At 42.6% G+C, this 23096-nt stretch overlaps 1 protein-coding gene across 8 annotated transcripts in view; it reads left to right on the forward strand.

Annotated features, from left to right (window-relative positions):
- The window catches only part of radil (Ras association and DIL domains), a 31262-nt gene that overhangs the window by 4824 nt on the left and 3342 nt on the right, over positions 1-23096 (forward strand). For 2 of the 8 annotated variants that reach the window (XM_077023181.1, XM_077023179.1), the window contains 14 exons: positions 1975-2094; positions 3022-3042; positions 4565-4851; positions 8256-8948; positions 9748-9785; positions 10084-10241; positions 12027-12142; positions 13445-13724; positions 17440-17612; positions 18273-18423; positions 18672-18862; positions 21661-22003; positions 22176-22318; positions 22951-23090. In XM_077023181.1, coding sequence (XP_076879296.1) covers positions 1975-2094; positions 3022-3042; positions 4565-4851; positions 8256-8948; positions 9748-9785; positions 10084-10241; positions 12027-12142; positions 13445-13724; positions 17440-17612; positions 18273-18423; positions 18672-18862; positions 21661-22003; positions 22176-22318; positions 22951-23090 — 2854 coding nt within the window. Of the gene's footprint in view, positions 1-1974; positions 2095-3021; positions 3043-4564; positions 4852-8255; positions 8949-9747; positions 9786-10083; positions 10242-12026; positions 12143-13444; positions 13725-17439; positions 17613-18272; positions 18424-18671; positions 18863-21660; positions 22004-22175; positions 22319-22950; positions 23091-23096 lie in introns of those variants that run through there. The other 6 variants (XM_077023180.1, XM_077023184.1, XM_077023186.1 and 3 more) reach the window with 6 other exon arrangements.

Below are 23096 nucleotides of genomic sequence, written 5' to 3' on the forward strand. Positions count from 1 at the left end.
GACTCTCCCAAAATGTCTTGAGAAATGTATTGTTCAAATGTTACAGTTATACAAAGGTCAGTTTATTTTAGCAATAGGAATATTTTGTTATTGAGGCCCATGTTTATCCATCCATCCATCCATCCATCCATCCATCCGTCCGTCCATCTATCCATCCATCCATCCATTTAGTGGATTTCTTCATACGAGTGCATTTGTTATATATGATCTAAGCCCTCTATGTCTTTAATAAAGAACTAAACTATAAGAACTAGAATGCCACCTAAAGCTCATTAAAAATAATAATAAAAATATGAATTGGCTCTGATGAACTGGTCTAGGCCAAGCTGTAGATTCACACAGCCTATCCAGAAAATTTGTATTGACATACTGCACATAATGAACTCCCCCATTGATCAAATATCCAATGAGGCAATTTTTTTTTTAGCCCACAATGTCAAGTTCCACCTTCCCACCATCTGCATTTAATACTTTTCGATGGGCTATAAAAAGCATCACATTGACTATAAAAATGTAGAGGTTCAAATACATGGAGGACCATAGCATTGAAGTGAATACCTTTGTAAAACATAAGCACTGTTTATAGTTATTTTTGTTTTATATAAATCTATCCTAGTCTGTTCATGACCACAGACTATTAGCTAAGTATCTTGAAAAGCCTGATTATATTATTCTTTGTATGTTTTGTTTGATGATGTTCTCTGCAAAAAATTAAAATAAAAATCTCTGCAACACATTTATGAAAGAAATAATAAAGAATATAAAGAATATCAAAGGGTTTGAACAAATACATCAAACATATTATGAACATCACCCTGTTAAAAATCACATCTGTTGTCAGAAAAAAAAGTATTTCGGTTCAATCAGCTTGTATTCCAGGAAAGCACAGATAAACAAATAAAATGTTGAAATGTACATTGACTAATTTGTAGAACAATAACATACAAAAGTATAAATGAACAGGCCCCTCTAACAGAGCCACTGACCCCAGCCAAAATGGCCTAGAACCTAGACTGTATCAATGTGTGATTTGTGCTAATCTCTTTGATGAAACCAGAATTTGCTTAGACAAATTAAACGAATGGGAATGGATGTGAAAATGACACTACACACATATACACAAAAACATATTTGTGCACACACATACTGCATGACTGATGGCAGGTGGTGGTCAGTGTGAATTGTGTTGATATATTAAGTGCACACTGACACCACTCAAGAATGCAATAAATTATGCATAACTTGATTTTTCAGTAAGACAATATCAAGTAATGACACTATTGAAAGATAGAAAGCAGCTTTCAAATTGCGGTTAGCTCTGAAGGTTTTTTAAATAAGTGAATAAATTAGTTTATTTATTTGCAAATTATCTGTGTATGAATAAAACATATGCTTTTGTTTTGTATGTATTATATGTATTATATTTCAGATCCTGAATTTATCCAGATCTAAATTATTTGGCTTTAATGGTATATTCAGTTAAGGTCTTACTTAATTTGTTTCAAGACAAACTCTTTACCACTGAACTCCTTGAAAGAGCTCGAAGGGAGGAGCCATGTCTCCTCTTAGTGAAAGGGATGTAGTCCAGATATCCACTACAGGCGTCCGGGCTTCAGGTAGAGCATCAAGCAGTTTCTTCTCTCATCTGAGTAATTTGAGCTTAGCAGTGCTGTTTGGGTGGCAGTTTAGTAACAATTTAAGAAAGAAAGAAAGGAAGAAAGAAATTAAGTAATTGGAGAAAACCATGCCTTTTGATTGTTGTTATTTGATGTTATTTGTATTAACACTGAATAAATTGGTAACAGTACTGGATCATTTTTTACGGTCCACAGTATCTCCTTTCTCTCTTATTGTGTGTATGAAGTCTGCGTGTGTGTTTTTCTTATTGTGTGTGTATAAAGTCTACGTGTGTGTTTTTTACTGTCTTATCAATGTGTTTTGCTCTGTTGTGCTGTGATGTGCACCTGCTCCCAGGGTCTCACACACACTCCCCTGTGTTAACTTCTACCCTGAGTAGAGGGGGGCATGGTAGATGCCACCGGAGCTCCCCCCGGGGCTGGCGAATGGTACTGGCCAACACTCCTACTGTTAAAGGTGGGGACTGTTCTCAGGTATGGTGTCAACCACCAGCCCACCCTCCACTTCTCTTCCTGGAATTCCACTACATAATCCACCTTTACCTTGTATACTGTGGGACTGCACATTCACTGTCAAAAATGTAATGTGATAAGGGTATTTATTTATTAATTGATTTATTGCTGACACTGTCAATGTGCTAATGAACTACAGCAGAGGGCACACAGTAAGACACATTACCATAGTGACAACTCCAGTCACAAGTACACTGGGGATTCAGGAACACCCCGAGTGGCTCCTGGAGCAGCCAGTGGAAAGAATGGTCAGTGCACTCTCTCTCTCAGTCTCTCTCTCACTCTGTCTCTCTTTCTCCCTCTCTCTCTCTCGCTTGTTCACTCACTCCCTCTCTCTCTCTCTCTCTCTCTCTCTCTCTCTCTCTCTCTCTCTCTCTCTCTCTCTCTCTCTCTCTCTCTCAGTGCATTTTGGTGACATGACCGAGTGTTACTCACCTCAGTTCTCCTGCATATAACGGAGCACTGCTATTGCAGTAGTGCTAGTCCATAACTGGGGCCTTTCACATATAATCACACTGGCCATAATTGGGGTCTTTCACAGTTAATCACACTGGCCATAATTGCGGTCTTTCACAGTTAATCACACTGGCCATAATTGCAGGAGTGATTAATGTGCCTGTGAATAGCAGTGCAGCCATAGTATACCCAGTTCCCATTTATACCTTCATCCCCAACTCTCCCATATACCATTGCTGCATGTACTCATTTGATTTAAACTAGGCAATATTTCTGCATTTATATTTAATTGTAATCCTCTGTTCCATGGACGTTTCATTTTTATAGGTAAATAAATGTAAGTAAAAATTGTACTGTGTAATTTACTCCAATATAGTAGTAAATAATATCTATACCAATATTTGTCCTGTTCTAGCTTGCAGGTCTCCCAACCCAGGTAACTAAAGCCTGAACAATGCAGCTGTCATGTCATGCTGTATTAAGCCTCATGCAGTGCCATATCCTTCCGTAACCACAGAATGCAGCTCCATATGACTCATATATACATATCGCTGTGTCCTCAATGCCACTGTGCGTTATCACAACCAAACCTTGTGCTGAATGTGATTTCTTTGTGCCTGCCATGTTTATTTTTTCTTTCATTTGTTACATCTTTGTCAGCTGTTTATGTGTCATTTCTAGTTCACCCATTCTGAACTGAGCTCAGAGTTCTGAATTCAGAACGTTGCTAGTTAGAACAAAGCTTCCCGAAGACTTTTCCTGGGATGCTCTGTGATGTTGTTGTACAAATCCTGTTTCAACAGTGCACTGAATCTCTATTTTCCTTCATGTTTTTCTGCATTAGTTTTTTTTTTTTTCTGAGAGCCACATTATATTACATTGAATTATAAGCTCTTGCCTACCACTTCACATTCCACAGAATCTCAAATGTCATTTTTCACACATCCCACATATATATGCTACTGGTAGAGCACACTGCAGTTTTGCATGCTTGTGCATTTGTGCAATGCCACCAGCCTCCTTTTGCAATAGTTTTGCAGTGCTGTAACCATTTTCATGCCAGTCTATTTTACCCAAAACCATGGGGAAAAAAAAACTCTGGTAAGAACTCTCGATTGTTCAGGGTTCATGGCTTCCATGAACGGGGCATCATCTTGCTCAAAAGACCATGTCATGTTAGGCTGAAGTGCGATGACCCACTGTGTTAGCAAGTGAGCACTCGTGTCAGCCTTTTAAACGTTTATGGGGTTTTAACAAAAAATGCATCAACTCTCATGTTGCATGCCACTTCACTCTGCCATCGACTTTTCATCCTGGAGTGATCATTCATATATTCAAGGCTTGGCCATCTTCAGTGAGTTTAGAGAGCACAAAGAAGGCCTCTTGAAGGAGAACAGGGACTCACAGTAATCACAGTAATGTTTGTCATTCAGCTCCTAGAGATTTCAGTACTTTAATTCACTAAATCTAGATTGCTTTGGATCCACTCCCTCATGGTAATGAGTTCTTGTTTATTTTTTCATTTTGTTTAGTTGCCTTTTTTTCGTGTCACCATCACCAGTAAGTACCAGGCCGTTGCTGATTTGTGTTTTAATATGCACTTCTTGAGAATGGTTCTGTTTATTAGATGCACTCTTGCATTTTGCCTGTGTCATCCAGATCTTGAATCAGAGATGGTAACATGCCACAGCTCTCTGATGAGTGATGTGCAGGTCAGGTTAAATTCTGCACTACTTTGCAGGATGGAAGTCAATTAATTCACCATGAAACATATAGGACCAGTTCACCAGACCAAGATTAGGCCTAAGCCTAGTGTTTAAAGAGTTTCCAATAATGATTCTCCATTAGCTCTGCAGTTTAGTTCATGGTTTGGCTTGGCTTAAACCATGTCTGTGAAATGGGCCCTTATTTGTGTGTTGAAGTGCAGTGGCTTAACTTCTGTTATCTGTATGTAACAGATATAAATGCGCAGGCACGGAAGGTGCAGCGGAACCGCGCCAAGGGGGCAGCGACCCCACAGCCCCGCACTCCCTTCTGCCGCAGCCTCAGCGAGACCAGCCTGAACCTGGTGGGCACAGCAGGGGAGGAGCCCAAGCGCTGCTACTCCACTCTTCCAGGGGCGGGGCCAGCGAGGGGGCGTTCCCCCCGGGACATTGATATACGCAAGGATCGGGAAGGAGGTGGAGTTAAGCACTCCCTCTACCAGTCGCCCCATCTGCTCCTCCTTCAAGGCTACAACCGACAGGCAAGTGATGACCTTTCAGCCAGTAGGAGGAAGCGGGGTGGAGAGCCTTCGTTAGGCATTAAGGCTGAACTGACAAATGTATCAAAGGAATGGGCAAAAAATAAATAAAAGCAAAGCAGAATCTCCTTGGTGTAGAAAACAGGAAATATTGCTTTTTTTTTTCCAAAACAGCAAATGTATTTTAGTATTTTACTATTTCGATTTACAGACTACAGTTCAAAATTAGATTTCAAATGCTGCTGATATGCCCTCAGTTTCTCATGGCAACTGACTCCAGCATCACTGACCCAAAAAGACTGCTACACCAGCATTTAGTAACCTTGGCAACACAGACAAACACCTGTGGTTTTTGTGGTAAATACTTTTGCTTCAAGGGAGTGACTGGTGGTGATACAGCATTACCAATGAGATTAATGATGTGGAATCTAATACAGTGGAACCTCGAGATACGAGTTTAATCCGTTCCAGACCCGTGCTCGTATCTCGAACTGCTCGGTTCTGGAAGCAATTTAACAATATAAAGTATTGTAATTGGTTCCGGTCCTTAAAAAAGTCACAAAACTAGCGTAAATGTGGAAAAAAAGACATGTTCTTTATTAATAAAGGCATGAACCGGTGTCCGAAGTTGGGACAATATCGTCAAGCCTTTCGCCGTGTTTGCACTTTTAAAGTTGTCCTTCTGCTTCAGGATAGTGCTAATGGTGGATGTACTCTGGCCGAACAGACGAGCGAGTTCGGCTACACGAGTGCCTTTCTCATGCAGGTGAATAATCTCCTGCTTAGTTTCTATAGTTATTATTCTCTTCTCACTGGACTTTCCACTACTAGAGCCTTTCTTTGGAGCCATAATGCAAAAAAAAAAAACGTTTGTAGTATTGAAATACTGTACTGTATACACCGTGCGTACTGTTACTCGTTGCAAAGCACACGTGTGAATGGCTGTGATGACCGGTTCATGCTCGTATCTCGAGCGTGCACTCGGGTGTCGAACAGAAATTTTGCTCGTCTCGGTGCTCGTATCTTGGATTGCTCGTATATAGAGCAGCTCATATCTCGAGGTACCATTGTATTCTTTTAGGGTCAGTTTCTTACATTTTATAATGCGGAACGACTGTGAGGCAGAGATGAGAAGAGCGAGATTAATTAAGGGCAAATCCATAATTAGAGTTATGATGATCTGAGATCTTAGAACGAGGGCAATCAAGACATATAATCAACATGAACCAGAAGACATGACTAACAAGATACAAATAACTATAGCCTACAAAAGAATTGAGTGTATTGATTATAGTGATACAGATCAAATATATATTTATTTAGATATAAAGTTATATGAAGAAACGTAGAAACAATGAGTCTAAATGCAAAACACACAGAGGTTAGAAACACAGGGCTATGTACAAAAACGAGACAAAGATACTGTAACGCTTGGGTGTGGGAAGCAGGCACCATGACGATTACGGTGAACGATGAACATTTAATGACAATACACGAATAAGCACGGTGTGGGGCGCAAGCAGAACAAACACACACTCACGCTGACACGTAGCTTTAGACAAAGACGAGCACACGACACTGCGCGAACGCACATTAAATAGGTGAGTTAAACACACCCACGTGACCTCGAGACAAGGCACAGGTGTAACAAACGAACACGCTCACAAACAACCCACACCCACGGAAGTACAAACATGGACATAACTGCACGCAGACGACAAAATGACACGCCCACAGGGAAGGGTCCGGAGCTGTCCCGTGACAGAACCCGCCACCAGGGGCTCGCTACTCCCGGAGCGTCCGGCGTAGCTGGAAAGCCCCGAACCAACACCGACGGGCAGGTCCGGAGCCGCCGGGTTCACGAGTCTCCGAGAGCCGACACCCCCGACGGCGGGAACCGCCGCGAACAGCTCTAGCACACCCTCCCTGGGAAGACAGGGGAGAAAACATTAAACATGGGCACGAGGACAAACACGCACACCGGAACAGTAAACACGAAGGGCACAAACGGGAACAGTGGGTTAGGGAGACACAAGGGGACAGACAAAAACACAGGTACACAGACATTCATTCCCGGCTTCCCGCCTGGGGCAACGCCTGTAGCGGCATGAAGGCTCCGGGGGCTGGAGACGCTGCAGTAGGCGGTGCTCCTTCCGCCTGTTCCGCCCGCTCACTGCTAGGTGCCGCACGGCTGGCGGACGCGCTGGGTGTAGCGCGACTGGTCGACCGCTTGGGGGCAGTCCCTCTGGCGGACGCGCGAGGCGTAGTGCGATTGGTCGACCGCTTGGGGGCAGTCCCTCTGGCGGACGCGCGAGGTGCAGCGCAACTGTCTGACCGCTTGGGGGCAGTCCCTCTGGCGGACGCGCGAGGTGCAGCGCAACTTGCAGCCCGCTTGGATGCAGCGCGACTGGCGGGTCTCGCGGCGACCCACCTCTCGGGTCCGCGGCTCCCTCCTCCGGGAGACTCATCAGACCAGGCAATGTTTTCTTAACCTTCTATTGTCCATTTTTGGTGAGCAAATTGTGCAAATTGTAGCCTCAGTTTCCTGTTTTTAGCTGACATGAGTGGCACCCGATGTGGTCTTCTGCTGCTGTTGCCCATCCGTCTCAAGGTTTGATGTGTTGTGCGTTCAGAAATGCACCTCTGCATGCCTTGGTTGTAACGACTGGTTATTTGAGTTACTGGTGCCGTTCTATCAGCTCGAACCACTCTGGCCATTCTCCTCTGATCTCTGGCATCAACAAGGCATTTGCACCCACAGAACTGCCGCTCATTGGATATTTTCTCTTTTTTGCACCATTCTCTGTAAACCCTAGAGATGGTTGTGCATGAAAATCCCAGTAGATCAGCAGTTTCTGAAATACTCAGAGCAGCCCATCTGACACCAACAAACATGCCACGTTCAAAGTCACTTAAATCACCTTTCATCACTATTCTGATGCTCAGTTTGAACTGCAGCAGATCGTCTTGGCCATGTCTACATGCCTAAATGCATGAGTTGCTGCCATGTGATTGGCTGATTCAACATTTGCGTTAATGAGCAGTTGGACAGGTGTATCTAATGAAGTGTTGGGGAGTGTTTATATGGCCATATGGCCAGGGTTACCTAACCCTAGGTAACACTTTCATCTTTTTGTTTGATGAAGACTATAAATTAATGCTCAAATACATATGAGATCATTATTATTATAATCATTATTATTTTGCTTTTTTGCACTTGTGCGTGAGATGCACACACCTCTTTTGAGCACATGGCTACACCACAGCAATGTAACAATATTACATTTTGACAACATGTAACATGTAATTGACAGGCATAGTTGGTGGTCGCATATTGGAATACAAATTGCAAAATTACTGCATATTACAGAAAAACAGATTTAATTTTCTTGCTGATTTGTCCATAGGACTGCCTCGTGTACCTGCTAAACCGTGAGCAACACACTGTGGGACAGGAGACAGCGTCCACGCGCCCAAACATCTGTCTGTCCTCTCCAGATGTCCTTCCGCTCCACTGCCGCATCCGCCGTGCTCTGCCCCGCCGCTCACCCTCATCCTCGTCTTCCTCCTCTTCCCCTGAGCAGCGGCTGCTGCTGGAGCCGGTTGCCCATGGTAGCGTGCTGGTCAACTTCGCCCATGTGGAACGCGCTACACCCCTCCGCCACGGCGACCTGCTCTCTTTTGGTGCCCACTACATCTTCCTGTACAAAGATCCTCTGAGCGCCAAACCACTGCCCATCCAGACCCTCGCACGCCTGCGTGCCCTCGCTCGCCTCTGCGACAATGAGCCAGGGGGCGGGGCCGAGGCGTGCCATGCGTGTGGGGCCCTCCTGCGTGAACAGGTAGGCCCACGGACAGCCGCCCGGGCACTAGCCCGGGCAGCGCCCAAGAGGAAGCTGGTGCTGGAGTTTGAACGGGCCCACGAGGATGCGCTGGTGAACCGGGTGCTGACGCTCATAGAGCCAAGTGGAGACGACCACAAGCTGACGCCGGCGTACCTGCTCTGTCTCTGCATCCAGCACTCAGCCAGCACATTCCCACCTGGATGCTTCGGAAAACTGCTGCTGAAAATCGCCAAAAGGATTCAGACCATAGCATGGGTTAGTGTGTGTGTGTGTGTGTGTGTGTGTGTGTGTGTGTGTGTGTGTGTGTGTGTGAGACTGGGAGCCCCATATGGAGAAGAGTTATTGCTGTTTAGAGAGAGAGGAATGGGCAGGTTATTGGAGGCTAATTGCTTTTTTGAATATATGTCTTTGTGTGTGTGTGTGTGTGTATGTATGTATGTATGTATGTGTCATTACTTAGGTCTCTCAGTGTCTTTACACAGTTAACATTTCTTGATATTGGAACAGAAGTGTTAAGTCAGAAATTTTATATCTTTCCATAGACAGAGCGGTATCATTTCATTTAATGTAAAATTTAAATATTACGTATTGTTCCACATAAACATAGCCATTCAGGGTGGGGGTATTTTCCTCAGTGAATGTCACACACATGCCTGAATGGATGTCTCTGGCTTTAACATTTACCTTTAGCGGATGGCTGGGAGGCGAGCTGAGGTGAAACAGGGGCCTGAGGGTAATTTGGGGATCTCACGGCATCCTGGCGCCGAAGCGTTTAATGATTGCCACAGCCCACTCCCTTAACGGATTAATTATTAAAATCCAATTACAGAAGGTCAGCTCTGCCCAGCCTGAATATTAACGGAATAGAGGAACATGTGCGGGAGGGCAGAGAAGAGCTATAAAATGAGAGGGAGGAGGAGGAGATGTGTTAAGGTGTATTTTACCTCCCACATAAGCTATTCAAATTTGGATGACACTAAATGCAGTGTGTGTGTGTGTGTGTGTGTGTGTGTGTGTGTGTGTGTGTGTGTGTGTGTGTGTGTGTGTGTCACAGGAGAAGACAAAGGAATTGGCACAGAAGCAGGCTCAGCAGTGAGTATCATATTGCACCTTGTAGCAGTTTGCCTGCATGTGTGCATCCACATGTGCTATTTTAAGGGCATGTTTCACTTTATCATGTGTTACACATGGTCATACACAACCCCTGTTTACCCTCTGTGTGTGTATGTGTGTGTGTCTTTGTTCATGTGTATGCATGCGTGTGATTGTGTGTGTGTGTGTGTGCACATATGTCTGTGTGTGTACGTGTGTGTGTGTGTGTGTGTGTGTGTGTGTGTGTGTGTGTGTGTGTGTGTGTGTGTGTGTGTGTGTGTGTGTGTGTGATACACAGCCAGGACCCTGCCTCCCTGTCTCTGCTCACAATCTCTGACCTTGTGCCGGATCTACAGTTCATTTTCTTCTGGATGTCAAATGCTATTGAGATCTTGTACTTCATCCAGCAAAAATCTCCTACATACATGCAGAATATTGAACTGATGGACAACAAAGGTACTAAACACACACACACACACACACACACACACACACACACACACACACACACACACACACACACACACACATACACACACACATACACACACACACACACACACACACACACACACACACACACACACACACACACACACATACACACAATTCATTCTTTCTTCCTTTAAAACATAGACATTTGTCTGACAGACAGTATATATATTTTTTCGTTTATTTTTGGTTTTCATTGTGGTTATGTATACAGTGTTCCCACGCTACTTTGTGGTTCACCTTTCGCGGACTCGGTGCATCGCGGGTTATCAAAAAATATTAATTGAAAAAAATTAGTGGTGGGACTTTAACGCGTTAATTTAGATTAACTAAAAAAATTTACACATTTAACGCATGAGCCACTTTTGCACCGTGGAATGTTTCTCAGTGCACGAGTTCCAGGCATACAGATTATATGGACGCACAATAAGATCATGATGGAGATGACTGAAGAGGCTACGCTGGTGGGAAAATTTAAATATAAGAAACTTCCAGATGGAAGTACAAACAAAAATAGTGTTATTTGCACTTTATTTAGGAAGGAGTTCACTTATTACAGGAGCACTTCCACCCTTCGTTACCACCTCAACGCAAAACATGTTGGGGTTAACGCGCAGGGGTGGGTTTCCCGAAACGTTCGTAGCACTAAGTACTTCGTAACCTCGTATGAAATGTATGAGGTTAAGAAGTACTTAGCGCTAAGAACGTTTCGGGAAACTCACCACAGGTCAGTAATGATAACTTAGCTGCTAAATGTATTCCTAGTACGAGCAAACAATGTCGCCAGTCAACACTCGACCACATGTTGGGGTTCAAATTAAGAAACAAAATGTCAAAGTCCACGTCAGACAAATTGACCTATTCAGTGGCGAGATGGATTGCTGTGGACTGTAGACCGCTCTCTGTGGTCGAAGGCTTAAGTAATGGCCTTAAGTAAGGCCTGGGAAATTAAAAAAAAGTCTACCATCTTAAATGGTATTAAAAAACATCTTCTGATTTACTTCAGTTCTTCTTATTCTTCCAATATCCTGAGCAAAGCTCCCAAAATTTAAAAAATTTTGGTCAGAATTTCCAGTGTTCTGAAAACTGTTTGCTCTGTTTTTTGCACTCATCTATTGGTCTGTGTAGTAGACTGGTGGAAAAATAAACAAGATGTTGAAATTTATGCTTATGTTCATTGATTCATTCATCATTCAAGCTTAAATTAATATTTCTCATGTTAAATATTGAAATGCGATTAAAATGCGATAAATTTTGATTAATTAATTACAAAGCTTGTAATTAATTCAATTAATTTTTTTTATCGCGTCCCACCCCTAAAAAAATATATATATAGCAGTTTTTTGCTACTTCGCGAGTTTCCTGCGGACCTCGATCTGTGGAAAATATATATACTTGAATAATTTTTATATTAAAAAATCCCAAAATGTATAAACATATATTAAAAATATTAATTCTAACAAAGGAGTGTAAAAGTGTGGGAGAGTGTTTATAAAGCCATAAAATAGTGTATAAATACTTAAATAAATATAGCGTCCCTACTTCATGGATTTTCGTTTATTGCGGGTGGTCCTGGAACATAACACCTGTGATAAACGAGGGAACACTGTATTTAATCAGTATCACACAAGTGTTGTTTTTGAGAAATAAGTAACTCATATTCTGTTTTTCATATTCACATGGGGTTTCTATTGTGACCCATTCTGTGGTTGTATGTTTGTACATTTTTGTTCTGTGCTCCACTCTCAGCTGGGTCAAAGGAATCTCTTCTCTCCGCAACAATATCGGTCAGTGAGGAAGCTATGACCATTCTGGAAGAGTTGATCATGTACACCTTTCAACAGTGTGTCTACTACATCACTAAGGTAAATGTGTGTGTATGTGTGCACTTAAAAGCAAATGTAAATCTTGCAAGGCAGACAACCACTGAAAACAGGTAGCAGTGTCCCTAACGAACCACCCAATTAAAGTAAGTTTTGTGCACTTTGCCAGGAAATCACTAAACAAACACTTAGAGCTTCCATCACAAGTGCAGTGTCAGTATAAATACCCCAATTAAAAGACCTCCATTTGAGCTGCCATTGGACTTTTTAAAGTTCATTGAAGTGGACTTCAAGAAGGGCCTGTTAGGACAAATCTGCAGTGGGTTATGTATTTGCAATTAAAGCTTTCATAAAATGTTTGTGCCACATTTCCCTGTTACATCTGTTACATGGGTCATTGGTAATACTGACAATGTCTGCCAGTTTTGTTCTAGAAGAACCACACACTCATTATCCAAGCCAGAAATCAAGAAGATAGCAAGCATTCGTATTTACTTTGCAACCCTCTAGGTGTAAACTAGTGTATGTTTAGCCTTTGGTTGTTTTCTGTGTCCTCCGTGTACATAAATGCCATCTGTGTTCTGTGTGTACATGAATGTCAGCTGTGTCTGTGTCCTGCCTGTGCATAAATGTCAGCTATGTTTGTGTCCTGCATGTGCATAAATGTCAGTAGTGTTTGTGTCCTGCGTGTGCATAAATGTCAGTTGTGTTTGTGTCCTGCGTGTGCATAAATGTCAGCTGTGTCTGTGTCCTGCCTGTGCATAAATGTCAGCTGTGTCTGTGTCCTGCCTGTGCATAAACGTCAGCTGTGTTTGTGTCCTGTGTGGGCATAAATGTTAGCTGTGTTTATGTCCTGCATGTGCATAAATGTCAGCTGTGTTTGTGTCCAGTGTGGGCATAAATGTTAGCTGTGTTTATGTCCTGCATGTGCATAAATGTCAGCTGTGTTTGTGTCCTGTGTGGGCATAAATGTCAACTGTGTTTGTGTCCTGTGTGGGCATAAAGGTCAGCTGTGTTTGTGTCCTGTGTGGGCATAAATGTCAACTGTGTTTGTGTCCTGTGTGGGCATAAATGTCAGCTGTGTCTCATCCCCCATTATCCTCTATTCCATCTCCATTAAGTGTGTATCACGTGAGCAAAGCAGTTACAAAGCCAACTGTATGCATTTCTCCTCCCCAACACACACACACACACACACACACACACACACACACACACACATACACATATATATATATATATATATACAAACACTCATACACACACACACACACACACTCACACATACACATATATATATATATATATACAAACACTCATACACACACACATACCCTTTCCCAGTCGCTGTACGTGGTCCTTCCGGCGTTGCTCGACTGCAACCCTCTGGGGCCAAGCTCTTCGGCAGAGACGGCAGAGATGTCGGCGTGCCGGCGGGCAGTGGGTGCGTGTGCCTGCAGCGTGTGTGTGATGCCTGTGCCTGTGCGCCGCGTGGTCAGCATCCTGCAGACCACCGCTGACCTGCTGAGACAGTGCCACATCCACGCTGAGGTCCAGAACCAGATGTTCGCTTATCTGTTCTTCTTCGTCAACGTGTCCCTCTTCAACCTTCTCATCGACAAAGGTATGAGCACCATGCGTCAAAAGACTGTTGAAAAGAACCTGCCATGTGCAACATATGTGGATGTTTTTCAATATATTTCTATTAATAGATAGCAGGTATACAGCAATGATCGAAATAAGTGATGCATATATAAACATATACAACCTCTATGTTTCTCTTCCTTCTCCCTTCTTCTCACCCTTCCACCCCAATAACCCACATAAACAGACCGTTGCATATATAAATTAATAAATAATGAAATAAATGGACAAACAAGTTAATAAGTAACCAAGGTATAGGAAATAAATAAAACCGAACACATAAAGCAAAATTTTAATAAATATTATCATGCCTGAGATTTTCAGATATATATCTTAAATAGGAGTGCAGTCTCTGCATCATGGAGGATCTGAAGAGTTGAAGTATAATATTAGCTACTGTTTCATTTGTAGGATAAGCCAGGACCAAAGGAATTCATGCTGTCTTAACAGCAGATTGTTTATAGATCAGTGCCCTCTCTGAACTGGAAATACAGGAATCATGTACGACTTCCTGAAAATACATTTCTTTATTGGACTACCTTTATTTCATTCTTTGTTCACTACAAGCGTCTAAGTAACAGATGTAGTTTTTACTGGCTTTGGAGTTGGAAGAATTGCATTACAATTAAGAAAGCTAGTCTAAGATAGATGGTGCAGTTCCATGCAGTTTTGGGATATACTTGGAATATTGTGCATCCTGGTATGAGACAACCTTTTTTGATGTTTCAGTGAACTTTTGGAATTTTTTTCCATCTATTATAAACCTATAAGCTCCATTTTGCAAATGGATTGCCTCCTGCTTTGTGAGTGTTTCATTGCCTGTGATACTGTTTTGCTCTGCACCTTTACTGAATGTCACCACTCACCCCTCTCTCTCTCTTCCTCTCTCTCTCTCTCTCTCTCACCCACACACACACACATCCAGGCAGAGTCATATGTCATCATTAAATACCCAGACAGTAGCTGCCTCCATGGCAACAGCAAGGGCGAAGGAGAGGGGTTTTCTGGAAGGTGGAACACCAGGACAAACTGCAGCTGCACGAGACAGAAAGGGGGGGGGGGGGGGGGGGGGGGGGGGGGGGAGTCAAAGCAGTGAGCATAAACCAACCTCTTTAGCTTAAAATAGCACCAGCACCGGAGAGATCCCTCTGCAAACTGTCCATGGCTCCCAAAATCCAGTGAGGGAACCCCTGCAGGGGATGTTTTTTGACCTCCTATAAGGCATGTTCCCGAAGGGTCCCACCTGGGTCAGTCGTTCTGTAACAAGTAGGATGGAGACTCATTACACTGCACGCACGTGCAGAGTTGACAGTATCTTAAAGATGTTTTAAAGATGACTCCAATGTCGTCAGAGCAGTCTGTGGTCAGCAAGCTGGAAGTAACAGGAATAATAAAGCAGAGAACTACACACAAGCAAAATGAGTCAAGGAAACCTGGTAGATGACTAGGAATGACTGACTAAAAGAGAATGATATATTCACAGGAGATAAACTCAAAACAAACTCAAAATGTGAAAACAATGAAGGGCAGGAAAATGCAAAGTGAGGACAGAGACAAAATGAAACTGAAACAAAAGCAAACCACATGGCGTTAGTGCATTGGACATTAAACCCCAGAATGGGGAATTGAAGAAAAAAACATGTATAGACAAACAAACATGTAAATTCTACATTTTTTGTAGCATTTTTTGATTTTCTTTGCAACATTGTCCTTGTTATGGCCACATGCCATAGATAGTCAAAGAAGGTAACTGTCAAATGATATCAGAGACAAATGATTTGCACCACCTGTTCTTCTAAGTCCCCACTGTGAGGAAATTGCTCATGACCTATATTAGTAATGGGTAAAAATTGAGGCAAAGTCTCAAAGGACTTTAACAGGTCTGATGATTTCTCAGCTGTTAATTATTTGAAGGTATTCTGATTGATTGACTGAATTCCTATATATATACTATCCTTTACTTGAAGGAGAATCAATGGGCATTATAGGCTCCATATGAAGTCTACATGTTACAGTGTGATTACCTTTCTGTTATACCAGTAAGTTAAATGGATGCTAGTCATATCATGTTAATATATAAATGTTTTTTAATAAAATATGAACATTAATAAAGAAATTAAACATTGTTTCACATTTATCACACATACAAAATTATATAATACATTGGTTTTCACTGTAAAGTGGGTTTCAACCTGTGTGGCCACCTACTGGGCCACAGTGGTAGTGCTAGGGGGCCATTGGCAAAGTAGACATTTCACCAAACATAATTTCAGATTTGACAGATATTCTGCAAATAATGAGTTTTACACAATATGAATATTTCATTAGAAATGACAATAGAAATGTTTCATATACAACCATCTTTCACAGTGACGTATCCTGAGGGTGGTTATGGCCATGGTATCTCTCACCAAGAACACCAAGCATAAACCAAAATGAAGGGTTAGAGCAGGGATGTCAAAGTCAAATACACCGAGGGCCAAAAAAACAAATTTGCTACAAGCCGAGGGCCGGACTGGTTCAATGTTTATTAAAACATATTAAAATAATTGCACATAGCCTATTGAACCATGACCTAACACAGTGTATATTATTTAATGCTTAAATGAATAAAGCAATATTTTCTTATGGATCTGTCAGTAATTTCAAGTGAAAATATTTTTCAACAAGCAAACATGAATAAAGTAATAAAGGATTGAAAAGTGCTGGAATTTAAGCTAAAGTATTTGAAAATGCTTGAAATTGTAACTACTTCGTTTCACAACAAATAGCTATCTGACTGAACAGTTCTCTTTTATTACGTTAACAAATACGAGCCTCTTGTAATTCCAGGACGAAACATGAGAGAACGTGAAGACGTTAATACAGGGTTGCCAACTCTCACGCATTGAGCGTGAGACACACGCATTTGACCGTTTTCACACTTCTCACGCCGAAAAAAAATATCCAGTTTATTTACTTCAGATCCACATATATGATTCAATACGTTACTAGTTCGCTAGCTCTGGCGCCATCCACCGGCGATATAACACTGAATCTGTGTCCATTTTACACCAGATCTGGCCCGCGGGCCTTGACTTTGACATATGTGCCATAATACATCCCATGATACATACTCTAGCATCTGTGTGGCATTCTATGGTGTCTTGAACTCTAACCTATGGTACAGGCTAGAATACATTGTATGAGTAGATGAGAAAGGACTTTTGTAAGTCGCTTAATGGCAAAATGTAAAAGTATTATTATTAAATAATAAAAAAAATATCTGATAATAAAATATCATGTGGTATACAGAATTACTCAATTAGATAGTTTTTTGCTGTTTGGATGGGCCATTTGGGTGCTTAATTGTTGCTTGTACTGCTTACATATGGAAGGACAGCTGATGGCACATTTGTGTGTGCGTGTGAGGGCAAAGTCGGCTGGTGAATCTTCCTCCAGACGCCCATAATCCTCTTATTGTGTCGTAGTAGACAGGATCAGAGAAGTGCTTATGCACATGTATGGAAGCAATTACACCTGCACGCATGATTGAATGCTCTCATTCACTCATATTTTGGTCTGCTATAATACAATGTATATTATATATATATTATATGTCCGCTGTGTGTGTGTGTGTGTGTGTGTGTGTGTGTGTGTGTGTGTGTGTGTGTGTGTGTGTGTGTGTGTGTGTGCGTGCGTGCGTGTGTGTGCAGGCCCTGCGAGAGGCTGGTTCCAGCGCTCTCGAGTGCTGCAGATCCAGGCTTGTGTGCGGATGCTCCTGGACTGGGCCCGAGGTGCCGGCCGTGCTCAGCTCGCCCACACGTTTTTCGCCAAGCTCTGCAGCGCCATCACCATTCTCGCCACTCCCGCATCACAGCTGTCCCAGGTGGCCCCCAGAGGAGAGTGTGTGTGTGTGTGTGTGTGTGTGTGTGTGTGTGTGTAGCTGTTTAGTTTTATTGTAATTAATAATTTGCTTTACCATAATGTTTTGCATTGTTTTACAATTTTATATATTGTATACATTTAAAAGGTTGTTTTAGTTGTAAGTGTGTGAAATGGAGCAAGTAGGCAAAATAATTAGCAAAATGAAAGGAAATCTGACCAATTAAATATATGTTCTTCAATACGGGGCTGGTCTAGAACAGCCGGCGGGTTCTTAACACATGAAAAAGGGGCTACAGCATGAGTGAAAACTCACTGTATGTGCCTCGTTGTCACTAATGGTGACTACAACAGCAGGATATTGTGACAGGCCTAACTGAAAATTCATTTTCAAACCTAAGCTTAAATTAAAACCTTCAGCAAAAGTCGCCAACTGCAGAAATGAGAAAGTTATGTACATGGTTTCTATAAGACGGACTGGGAGGAGCATGCCTGGTTGTGAGCTTGTCTGAAGTATGCACGTGCACTTTTGTTTCAACTGTAGGTGTATTATGAAGACCACTGAGCTATGTGCAGAAGGGGTGCCATTTTATTTAATGCATTCCACTGGATCTAATATTCTTTTGTAAGGTATTTTCTTGTGTGTGTGTATATGTGTATGTAGATGAGTTGGACAACATTGTGTGCAGAACATCCTTCTCTGAAACCAGTCCAGCTGCACAGAATTCTCACACAGTACCAGCTGACTGCTGAGGTGGGGCCTCTCCCTATCTGGCAACCCAGCACCGAAGATGAAGCCTATATCTATAGGACAGGTAGTGGTGTGCGTGTGTGTGTGTGTGTGTGTGGTAGTGAACAATGAAATATTCTATCTCGACACACTACAAAGCATACTTTGAAAAATATATTACAGAGAATCTATTAGAGAGTCATTAGAAAATCATTAGAGAATGCATTAGCCATTAGTGTCATGCACAAGCATATGTGAGACATTTACAGGTGTTGCTGTAACATATGTGGGTGCTCCTGTTTGTGAGGAAATGCTCACTTGTGTGTGCTCCAGTTGATCTGCTGGAGACCTTCGAGAACCACCCCCCCATCATGCTGCCTAGCGCAGGCTTCAGAGTCAACCTGGAGAGCGAGTGTGTTGAGGACAGCATCTACCGACAGCTTCTCTACATCAGACACTTCTTGTGGGGGCTCCGCACCAAGACACACCCAGCCAACGGCAGCACAGACAGACAGGAAATCCAGGTATGTTTAGCAAATGCATCTTGTGATAGAATAATGTTTTAGGAGGATTTCTATAATAAATTTTTTGCTTATTTGTTGATATTTCTCGATGTGACAGAGGATAATCTAATGAAAGCAAGAATGGAGACTGTTTTATTTGTGCCCATTAAATTCTCCAGGCTAGTTTGTTGTGCCAGAGGTTTTAAATCATATAGTCTTTTTTCTCATAATAAGAACTAGTTAAGAGGTTCCCATTTTTGTTACATTTTAAATGATATTTTAGCAGTTATTTTGCCTATTGTGGAAGTATTGTAGCTGTATTGTGTATTGTTGAGCATATTTAGGTATTAACGTTTTCTGCACCACTGTTTAACAGTGCTTAAAGGATTATGTTACCCTAAACCACAAATAAATCCATCGGTCATTGCACTAATCTGGATTAGCAGGTGTTGTTTGGAGGGAGAAATATCACAACTGCAGTTGTCCAGAAAGGGACCCTTCAAGTTCTTTATAGAGTATGAACCTCTGCAGCCTCTGAGTTCTGCTCTCCATGAGAGCTCTTTATTCCACTGTCTCTCCTAGTATGTTCCATGGCACATTTGTATTCTTCTTCATCACCTAGTTGTTTTTAAGGATTCCTGAGAATTTGTCCAGATGCCTCCCCCTGCTGGCCCTCGCCACAGTATGACACACCATGTGCACAGCGGTGATGGAGAGAGTGATAATACTTTCTACCATGGCAGTCATTTTCCCAGATTTTACCTTTCCAGGCAGACCACAAAATAAGCAGCGGCTTTATTAAATATATTTAATGTACAGAACACTCCTTAATATTTACTCAAACTGAGCATGCACACATGCTGAGCAGAGGTCACGCACACATGCTGAGCAGAGGTCACGCACACTTGCTTAGCTGAGATCACATGCACATGGTGGGCTGAGGTCACGTGCACATGCTGGTCTGAGGTCACATGCGTGTGCTGAGCCAAAGTCACGTGCAGGTGGAGATTTTCCACCTGCTCTCCCACTACGCCTGCTTAAACCTGCCTGCTTTAGCAAGTCGGTCCTGGAAGATTCTGAAGATAACAACCAAGACAAAGTCTCAGTCTGCTCAGTCTGTACGAAGGCAGCAAACATTAAAGCAGTCCTTAATCTGATTATGGGATTATCTTTGTAATCAAGCACCTCATGGCTGGCCGGATTATCTGCTCCATGTGTATCTTATTGCCTTGCAGACGAACCCTCTGGGTTTCTGCATGGTAGTTGTTGGTAGATCACAATGATGTTGTTGCCAAATCATTCCAAAATATGTTCGTCTGTTTTTGTTTGTTTGTAATGTGTCCTTACAAGTTTGTTTATTGTAATGTAACTAGTGTTAGGTTAGGTGCACAGAGCAAGATTCACCCTATCATTATGTAACTCAAATTGTCAAAAGTCCCACATTACGTGGTAGTATGTTAGTCTTCCAGCAGGGGGCTCACTCATTTTAGTTCTCCTGTTTTTATGCTAATCAGTCAGTATGTTTAAACAGTATTACATGTGGTGCAAAAATACCAAGTATGAAAGTCTAAAAATATTTGGAATTACAAAGAACACAAGAACTAAATCAAACTTAATAACAATCTACTAGGTTACTGTGCATAATTTCAGTTTTCAGTGTTTTATGATCTATTCATTTTTTCAGGATTGAGCAGATTAATCCTAGATCCACCAGTGAAAAGTTGAAATCTCTGAAAATAACATTAAGGGTTATTTGCCAAAGCAGAATATTTTTTCTGCTTCTCTCCCTACTTGTGAAGTGCACTATTGGTTGGAGCCCCTTAGTCACTGAATGCCTCACAAGCCACTAAGTAAGAGTACTTAGTTATTATTATTATTATTATTATTATTATTATTATTATTATTATTACCCCAGAACACCAGAGTTAGGGTTTCACTGCTCTAACACAGTAAATTCTCCTCAGTCTGCCGCAGCTACTACATGAGTCTCATCCCCAGCATTTAGGTGGGAAGTGTATGACTTGCTAATGTCAGTGCAGTCACAGCCAGACATGTATAAACTACTAGAGGCCCAGAGTAAATATAGAAGTGCTCTATCACTACATAACTAATTACTAATTACTTAACTGCTTAAAAGTACTAAAGTATTCAACATGCTTGTACTTAAGTAGCTTATTCTAAAATATTCTGCTTAGGTACTGAAAGTAAAAGTGCAAGTATTGTATTATGTATTTATTGCAGATAGCAGTCAAAAGTTTGAATAACAACAGTTTATATTATTTCAAGTGCTTAGAAGTAAGGATTGCCATAATTCCTTTGGTTGTAGTACAAGGGCATGAATGTACAAGACAGACTACATGTACATGGAGCCGTCAATTAACTCTCTAAATAAACTTGCCCAAAAGAAAGGCTAAACAGAATTGACAGCAACATGCCACATACAAGTGTTTTGTATGTAAAAACAAGTGGGAAGAGCACCTTAATACACTGAGTTGAACTCTGTAAACAAAACTACAGCTAAAAGAGTGAAGAGAAGAAGGACAGATCACTTCTTCTGCTGAACACTGAGGCAGCTTCATCAAACCCGCTGACAGTGACATCTGGCGCTAATAATATTGAAATACCATTTTGATAATTATAATGAGTAATGATGCAGCACAAAACATGTAATGAAGTAAAAGTATTAAACTTATCCAAATATGTAGTGAAGTAAAAGTGGAAGTATAATACAGTAGAGTACAGATACAGCATTTTAGTACTTAAGTACAGCAGTGAAGTAGTTACTTAACATCTCTGGTCATGGCTGGACGATTTTCCAGAGGGAGCCTCTCCAGGCTCAGTCCAGCCCGCGGCCCGCCACTCGCCAACGGGGGGAAGGTGAGGGTGAGGTGAAGGCCCCAGTGGGCGGCCGTGGAGATGGGGCAGGAGCAGAGGAACACCCGCAAGAGCGCCCGCCTCCCGGGCCCACCCACAGGGAAGGGGCGGGCACACGGCGCACCAACCAGCCCCATGCCCCGGACGCTTCCAGCCTGCTGACGCCCCCAAACACACCCCTCTGCCCTGAGGTGGTGCACCCACGAGCGGTCGGTCCAGCAAATGGATGTGTGCGTTCTACGCCTGAACACAAGAGAATCAATGGCTTTGTTGCCAACGGCCTTGAAGGTTAGTCAGAAGGAGGTGTGTCTGTGTTAGTCAGATGGGGGTGTGTCTGTGTTAGTCAGAAGGGATGTGTCTGTGTCAGTCAGAAGGTGCATGCATGTATGCTTGTGTGTTCTGTGTTTTGTCAAGCCTGAGTCCTATATGCATGCATGTGTGTGTGTGTGTCTTCCTCCAGGTCCTATGAGTGGCTGTGGTGTCTCTTTCCATGGGCCCCTGTCGCAGGCCCTAGGCCCCAACTCTGATGCTGTCTGTTCCGTCTTTCTTGTGGACTTGGACAAAGGACCTTATGGCCTGGGGATGGGACTTATTGACGGCCTTGTGAGTCACTCTGTCTCTCCCACTAAAACAGGGGTGCTCATTACGTCGATGCGATCGACCGGTCGATCGCGAAGGAAGTGTCGGTCGATCGCGAAGGAATGTGCGTAGATCGCGTCACATAAAATAGTAGTAGATGAATCGCACATCTGCACTGACGGTTGTATTTTGATTGACATTCACGGTAGCCAATCTGCAATCCACTCAACAAATTACGTTCGCCACCCCCCCCACCCCCCCGCTCAAAAAATTACGTTCGCCGCCACCCCGGTAGATCTTTCTGACCTGGTCATCTTATAAGTAGCTCGCAAGCTGAAAACTGTGGACACCCCTGCACTAAAAACACTCTGTTGATCAACACCACCACTGACCACCACTCTATGGTTTAAAGTCCCTGTTCTCTGTTTAATGATTCCTGATCAATATCCTTAATGTTAGACACACAGAACACACTCCAGCTCTGTAACTTCCAGTACAACAAAATCAGATGAGCATTGTTATAAAGACCCACTTACAGTTATAATGTGTTAATGTGACCTGCTCTAAGTCAAACACCCCAGACATCCACCCAGATTCTCCATCATTGCTTAACCTTTAAACCTCACTGAGCCCTGACCCAAGCCCTTTATGTGTAGCACACCCCTCTGAATTCGCCTGGAATTTACATCCGCACGCTGATTCCCGATGGCCCGGCTGCGTCAGATGGCCGCCTGCACATCGGAGACCGAATCCTGGCCGTGAACGGAAAAAGTCTCATTGGAGCTGATTACCAGAGGTCAGC

Source organism: Brachyhypopomus gauderio, chromosome 12 (genome assembly GCF_052324685.1).
Source record: "Brachyhypopomus gauderio isolate BG-103 chromosome 12, BGAUD_0.2, whole genome shotgun sequence".
Classification (NCBI taxonomy): domain Eukaryota; kingdom Metazoa; phylum Chordata; class Actinopteri; order Gymnotiformes; family Hypopomidae; genus Brachyhypopomus; species Brachyhypopomus gauderio.